Source organism: Oncorhynchus keta, chromosome 18 (genome assembly GCF_023373465.1).
Source record: "Oncorhynchus keta strain PuntledgeMale-10-30-2019 chromosome 18, Oket_V2, whole genome shotgun sequence".
Lineage (NCBI taxonomy): Eukaryota > Metazoa > Chordata > Actinopteri > Salmoniformes > Salmonidae > Oncorhynchus > Oncorhynchus keta.
In genome coordinates, this window is record NC_068438.1 from 54384436 (window position 1) to 54398386 (window position 13951).

A 13951-nucleotide genomic window follows, 5' to 3' on the forward strand; every position below is an offset into this window, starting at 1 on the left:
GTAGTTATAGTAAAGGTAGTAGTTATAGTAAAGGCAGTAGTTATAGTAAAGGCAGTAGTTATAGTAAAGGTAGTAGTTATAGTAAAGGTAGTAGTTATAGTAAAGGTAGTAGTTATAGTAAAGGTAGTAGTTATAGTAAAGGTAGTAGTAGTTATAGTAAAGGCAGTAGTTATAGTAAAGGTAGTAGTTATAGTAAAGGTAGTAGTTATAGTAAAGGCATTAGGTAGTAGTTATAGTAAAGGTAGTAGTTATAGTAAAGGCATTAGGTAGTAGTTATAGTAAAGGTAGTAGTTATAGTAAAGGCAGTAGTTATAGTAAAGGTAGTAGTTATAGTAAAGGTAGTAGTTATAGTAAAGGCATTAGGTAGTAGTTATAGTAAAGGTAGTAGTTATAGTAAAGGTAGTAGTTATAGTAAAGGCAGTAGTTATAGTAAAGGTAGTAGTTATAGTAAAGGCAGTTATAGTAAAGGTAGTAGTTATAGTAAAGCAGTAGTTATAGTAAATTAGGTAGTAGTTATAGTAAAGGCAGTAGTTATAGTAAAGGTAGTAGTTATAGTAAAGGTAGTAGTTATAGTAAAATTAGTAGTAGTTATAGTAAAGGTAGTAGTTATAGTAAAGGTAGTAGTTATAGTAAAAGGCATTAGGTAGTAGTTATAGTAAAGGTAGTAGTTATAGTAAAGGTAGTAGTTATAGTAAGTAGTAGTTATAGTAAAGGTAGTAGTTATAGTAAAGGTAGTAGTTATAGTAAAACAGTAGTTATAGTAAAAACCCGTAGTTATAGTAAAGTAGTAGTTATAGTAAAAGTAGTAATTATAGTAAAGTAGTAGTTATAGTAAAAAGTGAATTATAGTAAAGGTAGTAGTTTATAGTAAAGTAATGAATTATAGTAAAATAACGTAAAGGCAATAATTATAGTAAAGGTAGTAGTTATAGTAAAAAGTAGTTATAGTAAAGGTAGTAGTTATAGTAAAGGTAGTAGTTATAGTAAAGGTAGTAGTTATAGTAAAGTAGTAGTTATAGTAAAAGTAGTTATAGTAAAGGTAGTAGTTATAGTAAAGGTAGTAGTTATAGTAAAGGCATAGTAAAGGTAGTAGTTATAGTAAAGGTAGTAGTTATAGTAAAGGCAGTAGTTATAGTAAAGGTAGTAGTTATAGTAAAGGTAGTAGTTATAGTAAAGGTAGTAGTTATAGTAAAGGCAGTAGTTATAGTAAAGGTAGTAGTTATAGTAAAGGCAGTAGTTATAGTAAAGGTAGTAGTTATAGTAAAGGTAGTAGTTATAGTAAAGGTAGTAGTTATAGTAAAGGTAGTAGTTATAGTAAAGGTAGTAGTTATAGTAAAGGCAGTAGTTATAGTAAAGGTAGTAGTTATAGTAAAGGTAGTAGTTATAGTAAAGGTAGTAGTTATAGTAAAGGTAGTAGTTATAGTAAAGGTAGTAGTTATAGTAAAGGCAGTAGTTATAGTAAAGGTAGTAGTTATAGTAAAGGTAGTAGTTATAGTAAAGGTAGTAGTTATAGTAAAGGCAGTAGTTATAGTAAAGGTAGTAGTTATAGTAAAGGCAGTAGTTATAGTAAAAACAGTAATTATAGTAAAGGTAGTAGTTATAGTAAAAAGTAGTTATAGTAAAGGTAGTAGTTATAGTAAAGGTAGTGAGTTATAGTAAAGTAGTAGTTATAGTAAAGGCAGTGAATTATAGTAAAAACGTAGTTATAGTAAAGGTAGTTATAGTAAAGGTAGTAGTTATAGTAAAGGCAGTAGTTATAGTAAAGGTAGTAGTTATAGTAAAGGTAGTAGTTATAGTAAAGGCAGTAGTTATAGTAAAGGTAGTAGTTATAGTAAAGGCAGTAGTTATAGTAAAGGTAGTAGTTATAGTAAAGGCAGTAGTTATAGTAAAGGTAGTAGTTATAGTAAAGGTAGTAGTTATAGTAAAGGCAGTAGTTATAGTAAAGGTAGTAGTTATAGTAAAGGCAGTAGTTATAGTAAAGGCAGTAGTTATAGTAAAGGCAGTAGTTATAGTAAAGGTAGTAGTTATAGTAAAGGTAGTAGTTATAGTAAAGGTAGTAGTTATAGTAAAGGTAGTAGTTATAGTAAAGGTAGTAGTTATAGTAAAGGTAGTAGTTATAGTAAAGGCAGTAGTTATAGTAAAGGTAGTAGTTATAGTAAAGGTAGTAGTTATAGTAAAGGTAGTAGTTATAGTAAAGGTAGTAGTTATAGTAAAGGTAGTAGTTATAGTAAAGGTAGTAGTTATAGTAAAGGTAGTAGTTATAGTAAAGGTAGTAGTTATAGTAAAGGCATTAGGTAGTAGTTATAGTAAAGGTAGTAGTTATAGTAAAGGCAGTAGTTATAGTAAAGGTAGTAGTAGTTATTATAGTAAAGGTAGTAGTTATAGTAAAGGTAGTTATAGTAAAGGTAGTATAGTAAAGGTAGTAGTTATAGTAAAGGCAGTAGTTATAGTAAAGGTAGTAGTTATAGTAAAGGTAGTAGTTATAGTAAAGGTAGTAGTTATAGTAAAGGTAGTAGTTATAGTAAAGGCAGTAGTTATAGTAAAGGTAGTAGTTATAGTAAAGGCAGTAGTTATAGTAAAGCAGTAGTTATAGTAAAGGCAGTAGTTATAGTAAAGGTAGTAGTTATAGTAAAGGTAGTAGTTATAGTAAAAGTAGTTATAGTAAAAACAGTAGTTATAGTAAAAGTAGTAATTATAGTAAAAGTAGTAATTATAATAAAACAGTAATTATAGTAAAAAGTAATGAATTATAGTAAAGGTAGTAGTTATAGTAAAGGTAGTAGTTATAGTAAAAACAGTAGTTATAGTAAAAACGTAGTTATAGTAAAGGTAGTAGTTATAGTAAAAACGTAGTAGTTATAGTAAAGGTAGTAGTTATAGTAAAGGCAGTAGTTATAGTAAAGGTAGTAGTTATAGTAAAGGTAGTAGTTATAGTAAAGGTAGTAGTTATAGTAAAGGTAGTAGTTATAGTAAAGGTAGTAGTTATAGTAAAGGTAGTAGTTATAGTAAAGGCAGTAGTTTATAGTAAAGGTAGTAGTTATAGTAAAGGCAGTAGTTATAGTAAAAACTAGTAATTATAGTAAAAACATAGTAGTTATAGTAAAGGTAGTAGTTATAGTAAAGGTAGTAGTTATAGTAAAAAGGTAGTAGTTATAGTAAAGGCAGTAGTTATAGTAAAGGTAGTAGTTATAGTAAAGGCAGTAGTTATAGTAAAGGTAGTAGTTATAGTAAAGGCAGTAGTTATAGTAAAGGTAGTAGTTATAGTAAAGGTAGTAGTTATAGTAAAGGTAGTAGTTATAGTAAAGGTAGTAGTTATAGTAAAGGTAGTAGTTATAGTAAAGGTAGTAGTTATAGTAAAGGTAGTAGTTATAGTAAAAACGTAGTAGTTATAGTAAAGGTAGTAGTTATAGTAAAGGTAGTAGTTATAGTAAAGGTAGTAGTTATAGTAAAGGTAGTAGTTATAGTAAAGGTAGTAGTTATAGTAAAGGTTAGTTATAGTAAAGGCAGTAGTTATAGTAAAGGCAGTAGTTATAGTAAAGGTAGTAGTTATAGTAAAGGTAGTAGTTATAGTAAAGGTAGTAGTTATAGTAAAGGTAGTAGTTATAGTAAAGGTAGTAGTTATAGTAAAGTAGTAGTTATAGTAAAGGCAGTAGTTATAGTAAAAAGTAGTTATAGTAAAAACTAGTAGTTATAGTAAAGGCATAGTTATAGTAAAAACAGTAGTTATAGTAAAAACAGTAGTTATAGTAAAAACTAGTAGTTATAGTAAAAACAGTAGTTATAGTAAAAACAGTAGTTATAGTAAAGGCAGTAATTATAGTAAAGTAGTAGTTATAGTAAAGGCAGTAGTTATAAAGTAAAGGTAGTAGTTATAGTAAAGGTAGTAGTTATAGTAAAAACGTAGTTATAGTAAAAACGTAGTTATAGTAAAAAGTAGTTATAGTAAAAAGTAGTAGTTATAGTAAAAACAGTAGTTATAGTAAAAAAAAATTATAGTAAAGGTAGTAGTTATAGTAAAAACAGTAGTTATAGTAAAGGCAGTAGTTATAGTAAAGGTAGTAGTTATAGTAAAGTAGTAGTTATAGTAAAGGCAGTAGTTATAGTAAAGGCAGTAGTTATAGTAAAGGTAGTAGTTATAGTAAAGGCAGTAGTTATAGTAAAGGTAGTAGTTATAGTAAAGGTAGTAGTTATAGTAAAAGTTAGTTATAGTAAAAAGTAGTAGTTATAGTAAAGGCAGTAGTTATAGTAAAGTAGTAATTATAGTAAAAACAGTTATAGTAAAACGTAGTTATAGTAAAAACAGTAGTTATAGTAAAGGCAGTAGTTATAGTAAAGGTAGTAGTTATAGTAAAAACGTAGTTATAGTAAAGTAGTAGTTATAGTAAAGGAAGTTATAGTAAAGTTATAGTAAAGGTAGTAGTTATAGTAAAGGTAGTAGTTATAGTAAAGGTAGTAGTTATAGTAAAGGTAGTAGTTATAGTAAAAGGTAGTAGTTATAGTAAAGGCAGTAGTTATAATAAAGGTAGTAGTTATAGTAAAGGTAGTAGTTAGGTAAACTAATGTAGTTATAGTAAAGGCAGTAGTTATAGTAAAGGCAGTAGTTATAGTAAAGGCAGTAGTTATAGTAAAGGTAGTAGTTATAGTAAAGGCAGTAGTTATAGTAAAGGTAGTAGTTATAGTAAAGGTAGTAGTTATAGTAAAGGCAGTAGTTATAGTAAAGGCAGTAGTTATAGTAAAGGTAGTAGTTATAGTAAAGGTAGTAGTTATAGTAAAGGTAGTAGTTATAGTAAAGGTAGTAGTTATAGTAAAGGTAGTAGTTATAGTAAAGGTAGTAGTTATAGTAAAGGCAGTAGTTATAGTAAAGGCAGTAGTATAGTAAAAACGTAGTTATAGTAAAAGGTAGTGATAGTATTATAGTAAAGTAGTAGTTATAGTAAAGGCAGTAGTTATAGTAAAGGCAGTAGTTATAGTAAAGGTAGTAGTTATAGTAAAGGTAGTAGTTATAGTAAAGGCAGTAGTTATAGTAAAGGTAGTAGTTATAGTAAAAATAGTAGTTATAGTAAAGGTAGTAGTTATAGTAAAAACAGTAGTTATAGTAAAAAGTAGTAGTTATAGTAAAGGTAGTTATAGTAAAGTTATTATAGTAAAGGTAGTAGTTATAGTAAAGGTAGTAGTTATAGTAAAGGCAGTAGTTATAATAAAGTAGTAGTTATAGTAAAGGTAGTAGTTATAGTAATTATATAGTAAAGGTAGTAGTTATAGTAAATAGTAAAAGTATTATAGTAAAAACGTTATAGTAAAGCAGTAGTTATAGTAAAGGCAGTAGTTATAGTAAAGGTAGTAGTTATAGTAAAACTAGTAGTTATAGTAAAGGTAGTAGTTATAGTAAAGGCAGTAGTTATAGTAAAGGCAGTAGTTATAGTAAAGGTAGTAGTTATAGTAAAGGTAGTAGTTATAGTAAAGGCAGTAGTTATAGTAAAGGCAGTAGTTATAGTAAAGGTTATAGTAGTTATAGTAAAGTAGTAGTTATAGTAAAGGTAGTAGTTATAGTAAAGGTTATAGTAAAGGTAGTAGTTATAGTAAAGGTTAGTTATAGTAAAGGCAGTAGTTATAGTAAAGGTAGTAGTTATAGTAAAGGCAGTAGTTATAGTAAAGGTAGTAGTTATAGTAAAGGCAGTAGTTATAGTAAAGGCAGTAGTTATAGTAAAGTAGTAGTTATAGTAAAGGTAGTAGTTATAGTAAAGGCAGTAGTAGTTATAGTAAAGGCAGTAGTTATAGTAAAGGTAGTAGTTATAGTAAAAAGTAGTTATAGTAAAGGTAGGCAGTAGTTATAGTAAAAACGTAGTTATAGTAAAAAGTAGTTATAGTAAAAACGGAATTATAGTAAAAACAGTAGTTATAGTAAGTAAAGGTAGTAGTTATAGTAAAGGCAGTAGTTATAGTAAAGGTAGTAGTTATAGTAAAGGTAGTTATAGTAAAGGTAGTAGTTATAGTAAAGGTAGTAGTTATAGTAAAGGCATCAGTAGTTATAGTAAAGGCAGTAGTTATAGTAAAGGTAGTAGTTATAGTAAAGGCAGTAGTTATAGTAAAGGTAGTAGTTATAGTAAAGGCAGTAGTTATAGTAAAGGCAGTAGTTATAGTAAAGGCAGTAGTTATAGTAAAGGTAGTAGTTATAGTAAAGGTAGTAGTTATAGTAAAGGTAGTAGTTATAGTAAAGGCAGTAGTTATAGTAAAAACGTAGTAGTTATAGTAAAAACGTAGTTATAGTAAAGGCAGTAGTTATAGTAAAGGCAGTAGTTATAGTAAAGGCAGTAGTTATAGTAAATTAGGTAGTAGTTATAGTAAAGGTAGTAGTTATAGTAAAGGTAGTAGTTATAGTAAAGGTAGTAGTTATAGTAAAGGTAGTAGTTATAGTAAAGGTAGTAGTTATAGTAAAGGTAGTAGTTATAGTAAAGGCAGTAGTTATAGTAAAGGTAGTAGTTATAGTAAAGGTAGTAGTTATAGTAAAGGTAGTAGTTATAGTAAAGGCAGTAGTTATAGTAAAGGCAGTAGTTATAGTAAAGGTAGTAGTTATAGTAAAGGCAGTAGTTATAGTAAAGGCAGTAGTTATAGTAAAGGTAGTAGTTATAGTAAAGGCAGTAGTTATAGTAAAGGTAGTAGTTATAGTAAAGGCAGTAGTTATAGTAAAGGTAGTAGTTATAGTAAAGGCAGTAGTTATAGTAAAGGCAGTAGTTATAGTAAAGGCAGTAGTTATAGTAAAGGTAGTAGTTATAGTAAAGGCAGTAGTTATAGTAAAGGTAGTAGTTATAGTAAAGGTAGTAGTTATAGTAAAGGCAGTAGTTATAGTAAAGGCAGTAGTTATAGTAAAGGCAGTAGTTATAGTAAAGGTAGTTATAGTAAAAACAGTTATAGTAAAGGTTATAGTAAAGGTAGTAGTTATAGTAAAGGTAGTAGTTATAGTAAAGGTAGTAGTTATAGTAAAGGCAGTAGTTATAGTAAAGGCAGTAGTTATAGTAAAGGCAGTAGTTATAGTAAAGGTAGTAGTTATAGTAAAGGTAGTAGTTATAGTAAAGGTAGTAGTTATAGTAAAGGCAGTAGTTATAGTAAAGGTAGTAGTTATAGTAAAGGCAGTAGTTATAGTAAAGGTAGTAGTTATAGTAAAGGTAGTAGTTATAGTAAAGGCAGTAGTTATAGTAAAGGCAGTAGTTATAGTAAAGGCAGTAGTTATAGTAAAGGTAGTAGTTATAGTAAAGGCAGTAGTTATAGTAAAGGCAGTAGTTATAGTAAAGGTAGTAGTTATAGTAAAGGTAGTAGTTATAGTAAAGGCAGTAGTTATAGTAAAGGCAGTAGTTATAGTAAAGGCAGTAGTTATAGTAAAGGCAGTAGTTATAGTAAAGGCAGTAGTTATAGTAAAGGCAGTAGTTATAGTAAAGGCAGTAGTTATAGTAAAGGCAGTAGTTATAGTAAAGGTAGTAGTTATAGTAAAGGTAGTAGTTATAGTAAAGGCAGTAGTTATAGTAAAGGTAGTAGTTATAGTAAAGGTTAGTTATAGTAAAGGTAGTAGTTATAGTAAAGGCAGTAGTTAGTTATAGTAAAGGTAGTAGTTATAGTAAAGGTAGTAGTTATAGTAAAGGTAGTAGTTATAGTAAAGGTAGTAGTTATAGTAAAGGCAGTAGTTATAGTAAAGGTAGTAGTTATAGTAAAGGTAGTAGTTATAGTAAAGGCAGTAGTTATAGTAAAGGCAGTAGTTATAGTAAAGTAAAGTAGTAGTTATTATAGTAAAGGTAGTAGTTATAGTAAAGGTAGTAGTTATAGTAAAGGTAGTAGTTATAGTAAAGGTAGTAGTTATAGTAAAGGCAGTAGTTATAGTAAAGGTAGTAGTTATAGTAAAGGTAGTAGTTATAGTAAAGGCAGTAGTTATAGTAAAGGTAGTAGTTATAGTAAAGGTAGTAGTTATAGTAAAGGCAGTAGTTATAGTAAAGGTAGTAGTTATAGTAAAGGTAGTAGTTATAGTAAAGGCAGTAGTTATAGTAAAGGTAGTAGTTATAGTAAAGGTAGTAGTTATAGTAAAGGCAGTAGTTATAGTAAAGGTAGTAGTTATAGTAAAGGTAGTAGTTATAGTAAAGGTAGTAGTTATAGTAAAGGTAGTAGTTATAGTAAAGGTAGTAGTTATAGTAAAGGTAGTAGTTATAGTAAAGGTAGTAGTTATAGTAAAGGCAGTAGTTATAGTAAAGGCAGTAGTTATAGTAAAGGTAGTAGTTATAGTAAAGGCAGTAGTTATAGTAAAGGCAGTAGTTATAGTAAAGGTAGTAGTTATAGTAAAGGCAGTAGTTATAGTAAAGGCAGTAGTTATAGTAAAGGCAGTAGTTATAGTAAAGTAGTTATAGTAAAGGCAGTAGTTATAGTAGTAGTTATAGTAAAGGCAGTAGTTATAGTAAAGTAGTAGTTATAGTAAAGGCAGTAGTTATAGTAAAGGCAGTAGTTATAGTAAAGGTAGTAGTTATAGTAAAGGCAGTAGTTATAGTAAAGGTAGTAGTTATAGTAAAGGCAGTAGTTATAGTAAAGTTATAGTAAAGGTAGTAGTTATAGTAAAGGCAGTAGTTATAGTAAAGGCAGTAGTTATAGTAAAGGTAGTAGTTATAGTAAAGGCAGTAGTTATAGTAAAGGCAGTAGTTATAGTAAAGGTAGTAGTTATAGTAAAGGTAGTAGTTATAGTAAAGGCAGTAGTTATAGTAAAGGTAGTAGTTATAGTAAAGGTAGTAGTTATAGTAAAGGTAGTAGTTATAGTAAAGGCAGTAGTTATAGTAAAGGTAGTAGTTATAGTAAAGGTAGTAGTTATAGTAAAGGTAGTAGTTATAGTAAAGGTAGTTATAGTAAAGGTAGTATAGTAAAGGTAGTAGTTATAGTAAAGGCAGTAGTTATAGTAAAGGCAGTAGTTATAGTAAAGGTAGTAGTTATAGTAAAGGCAGTAGTTATAGTAAAGGTAGTAGTTATAGTAAAGGTAGTAGTTATAGTAAAGGTAGTAGTTATAGTAAAGGCAGTAGTTATAGTAAAGGTAGTAGTTATAGTAAAGGTAGTAGTTATAGTAAAGGTAGTAGTTATAGTAAAGGTAGTAGTTATAGTAAAGGTAGTAGTTATAGTAAAGGTAGTAGTTATAGTAAAGGCAGTAGTTATAGTAAAGGCAGTAGTTATAGTAAAGGTAGTAGTTATAGTAAAGGTAGTAGTTATAGTAAAGGCAGTAGTTATAGTAAAGGCAGTAGTTATAGTAAAGGTAGTAGTTATAGTAAAGGCAGTAGTTATAGTAAAGGCAGTAGTTATAGTAAAGGTAGTAGTTATAGTAAAGGTTAGTAGTTATAGTAAAGGCATAGTTATAGTAAAGGTAGTAGTTATAGTAAAGGTAGTAGTTATAGTAAAGGTAGTAGTTATAGTAAAGGCAGTAGTTATAGTAAAGGTAGTAGTTATAGTAAAGGCAGTAGTTATAGTAAAGGCATTGGGTAGTAGTTATAGTAAAGGCAGTAGTTATAGTAAAGGCAGTAGTAGTTATAGTAAAGGCAGTAGTTATAGTAAAGGCAGTAGTTATAGTAAAGGTAGTTATAGTAAAGGCAGTAGTTATAGTAAAGGCAGTAGTTATAGTAAAGGCAGTAGTTATAGTAAAGGCAGTAGTTATAGTAAAGGCAGTAGTTATAGTAAAGGCAGTAGTTATAGTAAAGGCAGTAGTTATAGTAAAGTTTATAGTAAAGGTAGTAGTTATAGTAAAGGCAGTAGTTATAGTAAAGGCAGTAGTTATAGTAAAGGTAGTAGTTATAGTAAAGGTAGTAGTTATAGTAAAGGTAGTAGTTATAGTAAAGGTAGTAGTTATAGTAAAGGTAGTAGTTATAGTAAAGGCAGTAGTTATAGTAAAGGTAGTAGTTATAGTAAAGGTAGTAGTTATAGTAAAGGCATAAGGTAGTAGTTATAGTAAAGGCATTAGGTAGTAGTTATAGTAAAGGTAGTAGTTATAGTAAAGGCATTAGGTAGTAGTTATAGTAAAGGTAGTAGTTATAGTAAAGGCAGTAGTTATAGTAAAGGCAGTAGTTATAGTAAAGGTAGTAGTTATAGTAAAGGCAGTAGTTATAGTAAAGGCAGTAGTTATAGTAAAGGCAGTAGTTATAGTAAAGGTAGTAGTTATAGTAAAGGCAGTAGTTATAGTAAAGGCAGTAGTTATAGTAAAGGTAGTAGTTATAGTAAAGGTAGTAGTTATAGTAAAGGTAGTAGTTATAGTAAAGGTAGTAGTTATAGTAAAGGCAGTAGTTATAGTAAAGGCAGTAGTTATAGTAAAGGTAGTAGTTATAGTAAAGGTAGTAGTTATAGTAAAGGTAGTAGTTATAGTAAAGGCAGTAGTTATAGTAAAGGTAGTAGTTATAGTAAAGGCAGTAGTTATAGTAAAGGTAGTAGTTATAGTAAAGGTAGTAGTTATAGTAAAGGCAGTAGTTATAGTAAAGGCAGTAGTTATAGTAAAGGTAGTAGTTATAGTAAAGGCAGTAGTTATAGTAAAGGCATTGTATCCCTCCCAGATTGACTAACTCTTATCTGCCTTCTCTCTCCAGTAACAGCCCGGCCCATAAGTACTACCTGGCCAGTAGTCCTGTGTCTGGGGCTGTTTACCTGTCAGACACCAGCACTCGGAAGGTGTTCAAGGTGAAGTCTCTGAGCGCCATAAAAGATGTTGCCAAGAACCTGGAGCTGGTAGCTGGGACTGGAGACCAGTGTCTGCCCTACGACGAGACACGATGTGGAGATGGGGGCAAGGCTGTGGAGGCCACGCTCACCAACCCACGAGGTATGGACATAACATTTCAGGTTGTACCTAACATAACAGGTGCATTTTGGGAGGTGCGTATATTGGAACATGAGAAAAAAAGGACTGTTGAAGGATCTGTTTTCCTTACGCTCTGACACTACTAATCTGGTTGGGTAGACTTCAGTGGAAGGTTACTGCTAGTTCAGGGTTACTGATGGGTTAGAGGGGTACTGCTAGTTCAGGGTTACAAATGGGTTAGAGGGGTACTGCTAGTTCAGGGTTACTGATGGGTTAGAGGGTTACTGCTAGTTCAGGGTTACTGATGGGTTAGAGAGGTACTGCTAGTTCAGGGTTACTGATGGGTTAGAGGGTTACTGCTAGTTCAGGGTTACTGATGGGTTAGAGGGTACTGCTAGTTCAGGGTTACTGATGGGTTAGAGGGTACTGCTAGTTCAGGGTTACTGATGGGTTAGAGGGTACTGCTAGTTCAGGGTTACTGATGGGTTAGAGGGTTACTGCTAGTTCAGGGTTACTGATGGGTTAGAGGGTACTGCTAGTTCAGGGTTACTGATGGGTTAGAGGGGTACTGCTAGTTCAGGGTTACTGATGGGTTAGAGGGTTACTGCTAGTTCAGGGTTACTGATGGGTTAGAGGGTTACTGCTAGTTCAGGGTTACTGATGGGTTAGAGGGTTACTGCTAGTTCAGGGTTACTGATGGGTTAGAGGGGTACTGCTAGTTCAGGGTTACTGATGGGTTAGAGGGGTACTGCTAGTTCAGGGTTACTGATGGGTTAGAGGGGTACTGCTAGTTCAGGGTTACTGATGGGTTAGAGGGGTACTGCTAGTTCAGGGTTACTGATGGGTTAGAGGGGTACTGCTAGTTCAGGGTTACTGATGGGTTAGAGGGTTACTGCTAGTCCAGGGTTACTGATGGGTTAGAGGGTACTGCTAGTTCAGGGTTACTGATGGGTTAGAGGGGTACTGCTAGTTCAGGGTTACTGATGGGTTAGAGGGTACTGCTAGTTCAGGGTTACTGATGGGTTAGAGGGGTACTGCTAGTTCAGGGTTACTGATGGGTTAGAGGGGGTACTGCTAGTTCAGGGTTACTGATGGGTTAGAGGGTAGCTGACTGGGAACATGGCTTTAGTGTAAGGTTACTGCTAGTTCAGGGTTACTGATGGGTTAGAGGGTACTGCTAGTTCAGGGTTACTGATGGGTTAGAGGGTACTGCTAGTTCAGGGTTACTGATGGGTTAGAGGGTTACTGCTAGTTCAGGGTTACTGATGGGTTAGAGGGGTACTGCTAGTTCAGGGTTACTGATGGGTTAGAGGGTACTGCTAGTTCAGGGTTACTGATAGGTTAGAGGGTACTGCTAGTTCAGGGTTACTGATGGGTTAGAGGGGTACTGCTAGTTCAGGGTTACTGATGGGTTAGAGGGGTACTGCTAGTTCAGGGTTACTGATAGGTTAGAGGGGTACTGCTAGTTCAGGGTTACTGATGGGTTAGAGGGGTACTGCTAGTTCAGGGTTACTGATGGGTTAGAGGGGTACTGCTAGTTCAGGGTTACTGATGGGTTAGAGGGGTACTGCTAGTTCAGGGTTACTGATGGGTTAGAGGGGTAGCTGACTGGGAACATGGCTTTAGTGTAAGGTTACTGCTAGTTCAGGGTTACTGATGGGTTAGAGGGGTACTGCTAGTTCAGGGTTACTGATGGGTTAGAGGGGTACTGCTAGTTCAGGGTTACTGATGGGTTAGAGGGGTACTGCTAGTTCAGGGTTACTGATGGGTTAGAGGGTTACTGCTAGTCCAGGGTTACTGATGGGTTAGAGGGGTACTGCTAGTTCAGGGTTACTGATGGGTTAGAGGGGTACTGCTAGTTCAGGGTTACTGATGGGTTAGAGGGTTACTGCTAGTCCAGGGTTACTGATGGGTTAGAGGGGTACTGCTAGTTCAGGGTTACTGATGGGTTAGAGGGGTACTGCTAGTTCAGGGTTACTGATGGGATAGAGGGGGTTAGCTGACTGGGAACATGCTGTAACTGGAAAAGACCAGATCAATACACTTCATGTTTGACACATTAGATTATATTGGATAAAATGTTCTGTCTCGCAGGCCTACAAAACACACAGCCCTCTTTGAACCTTGTAAACTAGTGGAGAACCAGGAAGCGCTGAGGAGTATGTGATTGTGTGTGTGTGTGTGTTTGTGTGATTGTGTTTGTGTGATTGTGTATGTGTGTATTTGTGTGTCTGTGTGTGTGTGGCTGTGTGTGTGTGTGTGTGTGTGTGTGTGTGTGTGTGTGTGTGTGTGTGTGTGTGTGTGTGTGTGTGTGTGTGTGTGTGTGTGTGTGTGTGTATTTGTGTGTTTGTGTGTGTGTATTTGTGTGTGTGTGTGTTTGTGTGATTGTGTGTATTTGTGTGTTTGTGTGTGTGTGTTTGTGTGTTCGTTTGTGTGTGTGTGTGTGTGTTTGTGTGTGATTGTGTATGTGTGTGTGTGTATTTGTGTGTTTGTGTGTGTGTGTGTATTTGTGTGTTTGTGTGAGTGTGTGTGTGTGTGTGTGTGTGTGTGTGTGTGTGTGTGTGTGTGTGTGTGTGTGTGTGTGTGTGTGTGTGTGTGTGTGTGTGTGTGTGTGTGTGTGTGTGTGTGTGACTGTGATTGTGTGTGTGTGTATATTGATGTATTGTGCTATACTACCAGTCGAGATGCACTTAGAGCTGACGATGCCCCATCCCTCATACATCCATCCCTCCATCCGTCCATCCCTCATCCCTTATTCCCTCATCCCTTATACCTCCATCCCGCCATCCCTCCATCCCTCATCCCTCCATTCCTCCATACCTCCATCCCTCATACCTCCATCCCTCATACCTCCATCCCTCATACCTCATACCTCCATCACTCATACCTCATACCTCCATCCCTCCATCTCTCCATACCTCCATCCCTCATACCTCCATCCCTCATACCTCCATACCTCCATGCCTCAATCCCTCATCCCTCCATCCCTCATACCTCCATCCCTCATACCTCCATACCTCCATCTCTCCATACCTCCATCCCTCATACCTCCATACCTCCATCTCTCCATACCTCCATCCCTCCATTCCTCCATACCTCCATACCTCACACTTCATACCTCCATCCCTCATCCCTCCATACCTCCATCCCTCC

General features: G+C 33.5%; 1 protein-coding gene across 4 annotated transcripts in view; it reads left to right on the forward strand.

Moving 5' to 3' along the window:
* Positions 1 to 13951, forward strand: part of tenm4 (teneurin transmembrane protein 4) — a 783671-nt gene that overhangs the window by 634623 nt on the left and 135097 nt on the right. For all 4 annotated transcript variants that reach the window (XM_052468712.1, XM_052468713.1, XM_052468714.1 and 1 more), the window contains one exon: positions 10587 to 10819. In XM_052468712.1, the coding sequence (XP_052324672.1) occupies positions 10587 to 10819 (233 nt within the window). The remainder of the gene's footprint in view (positions 1 to 10586; positions 10820 to 13951) is intronic.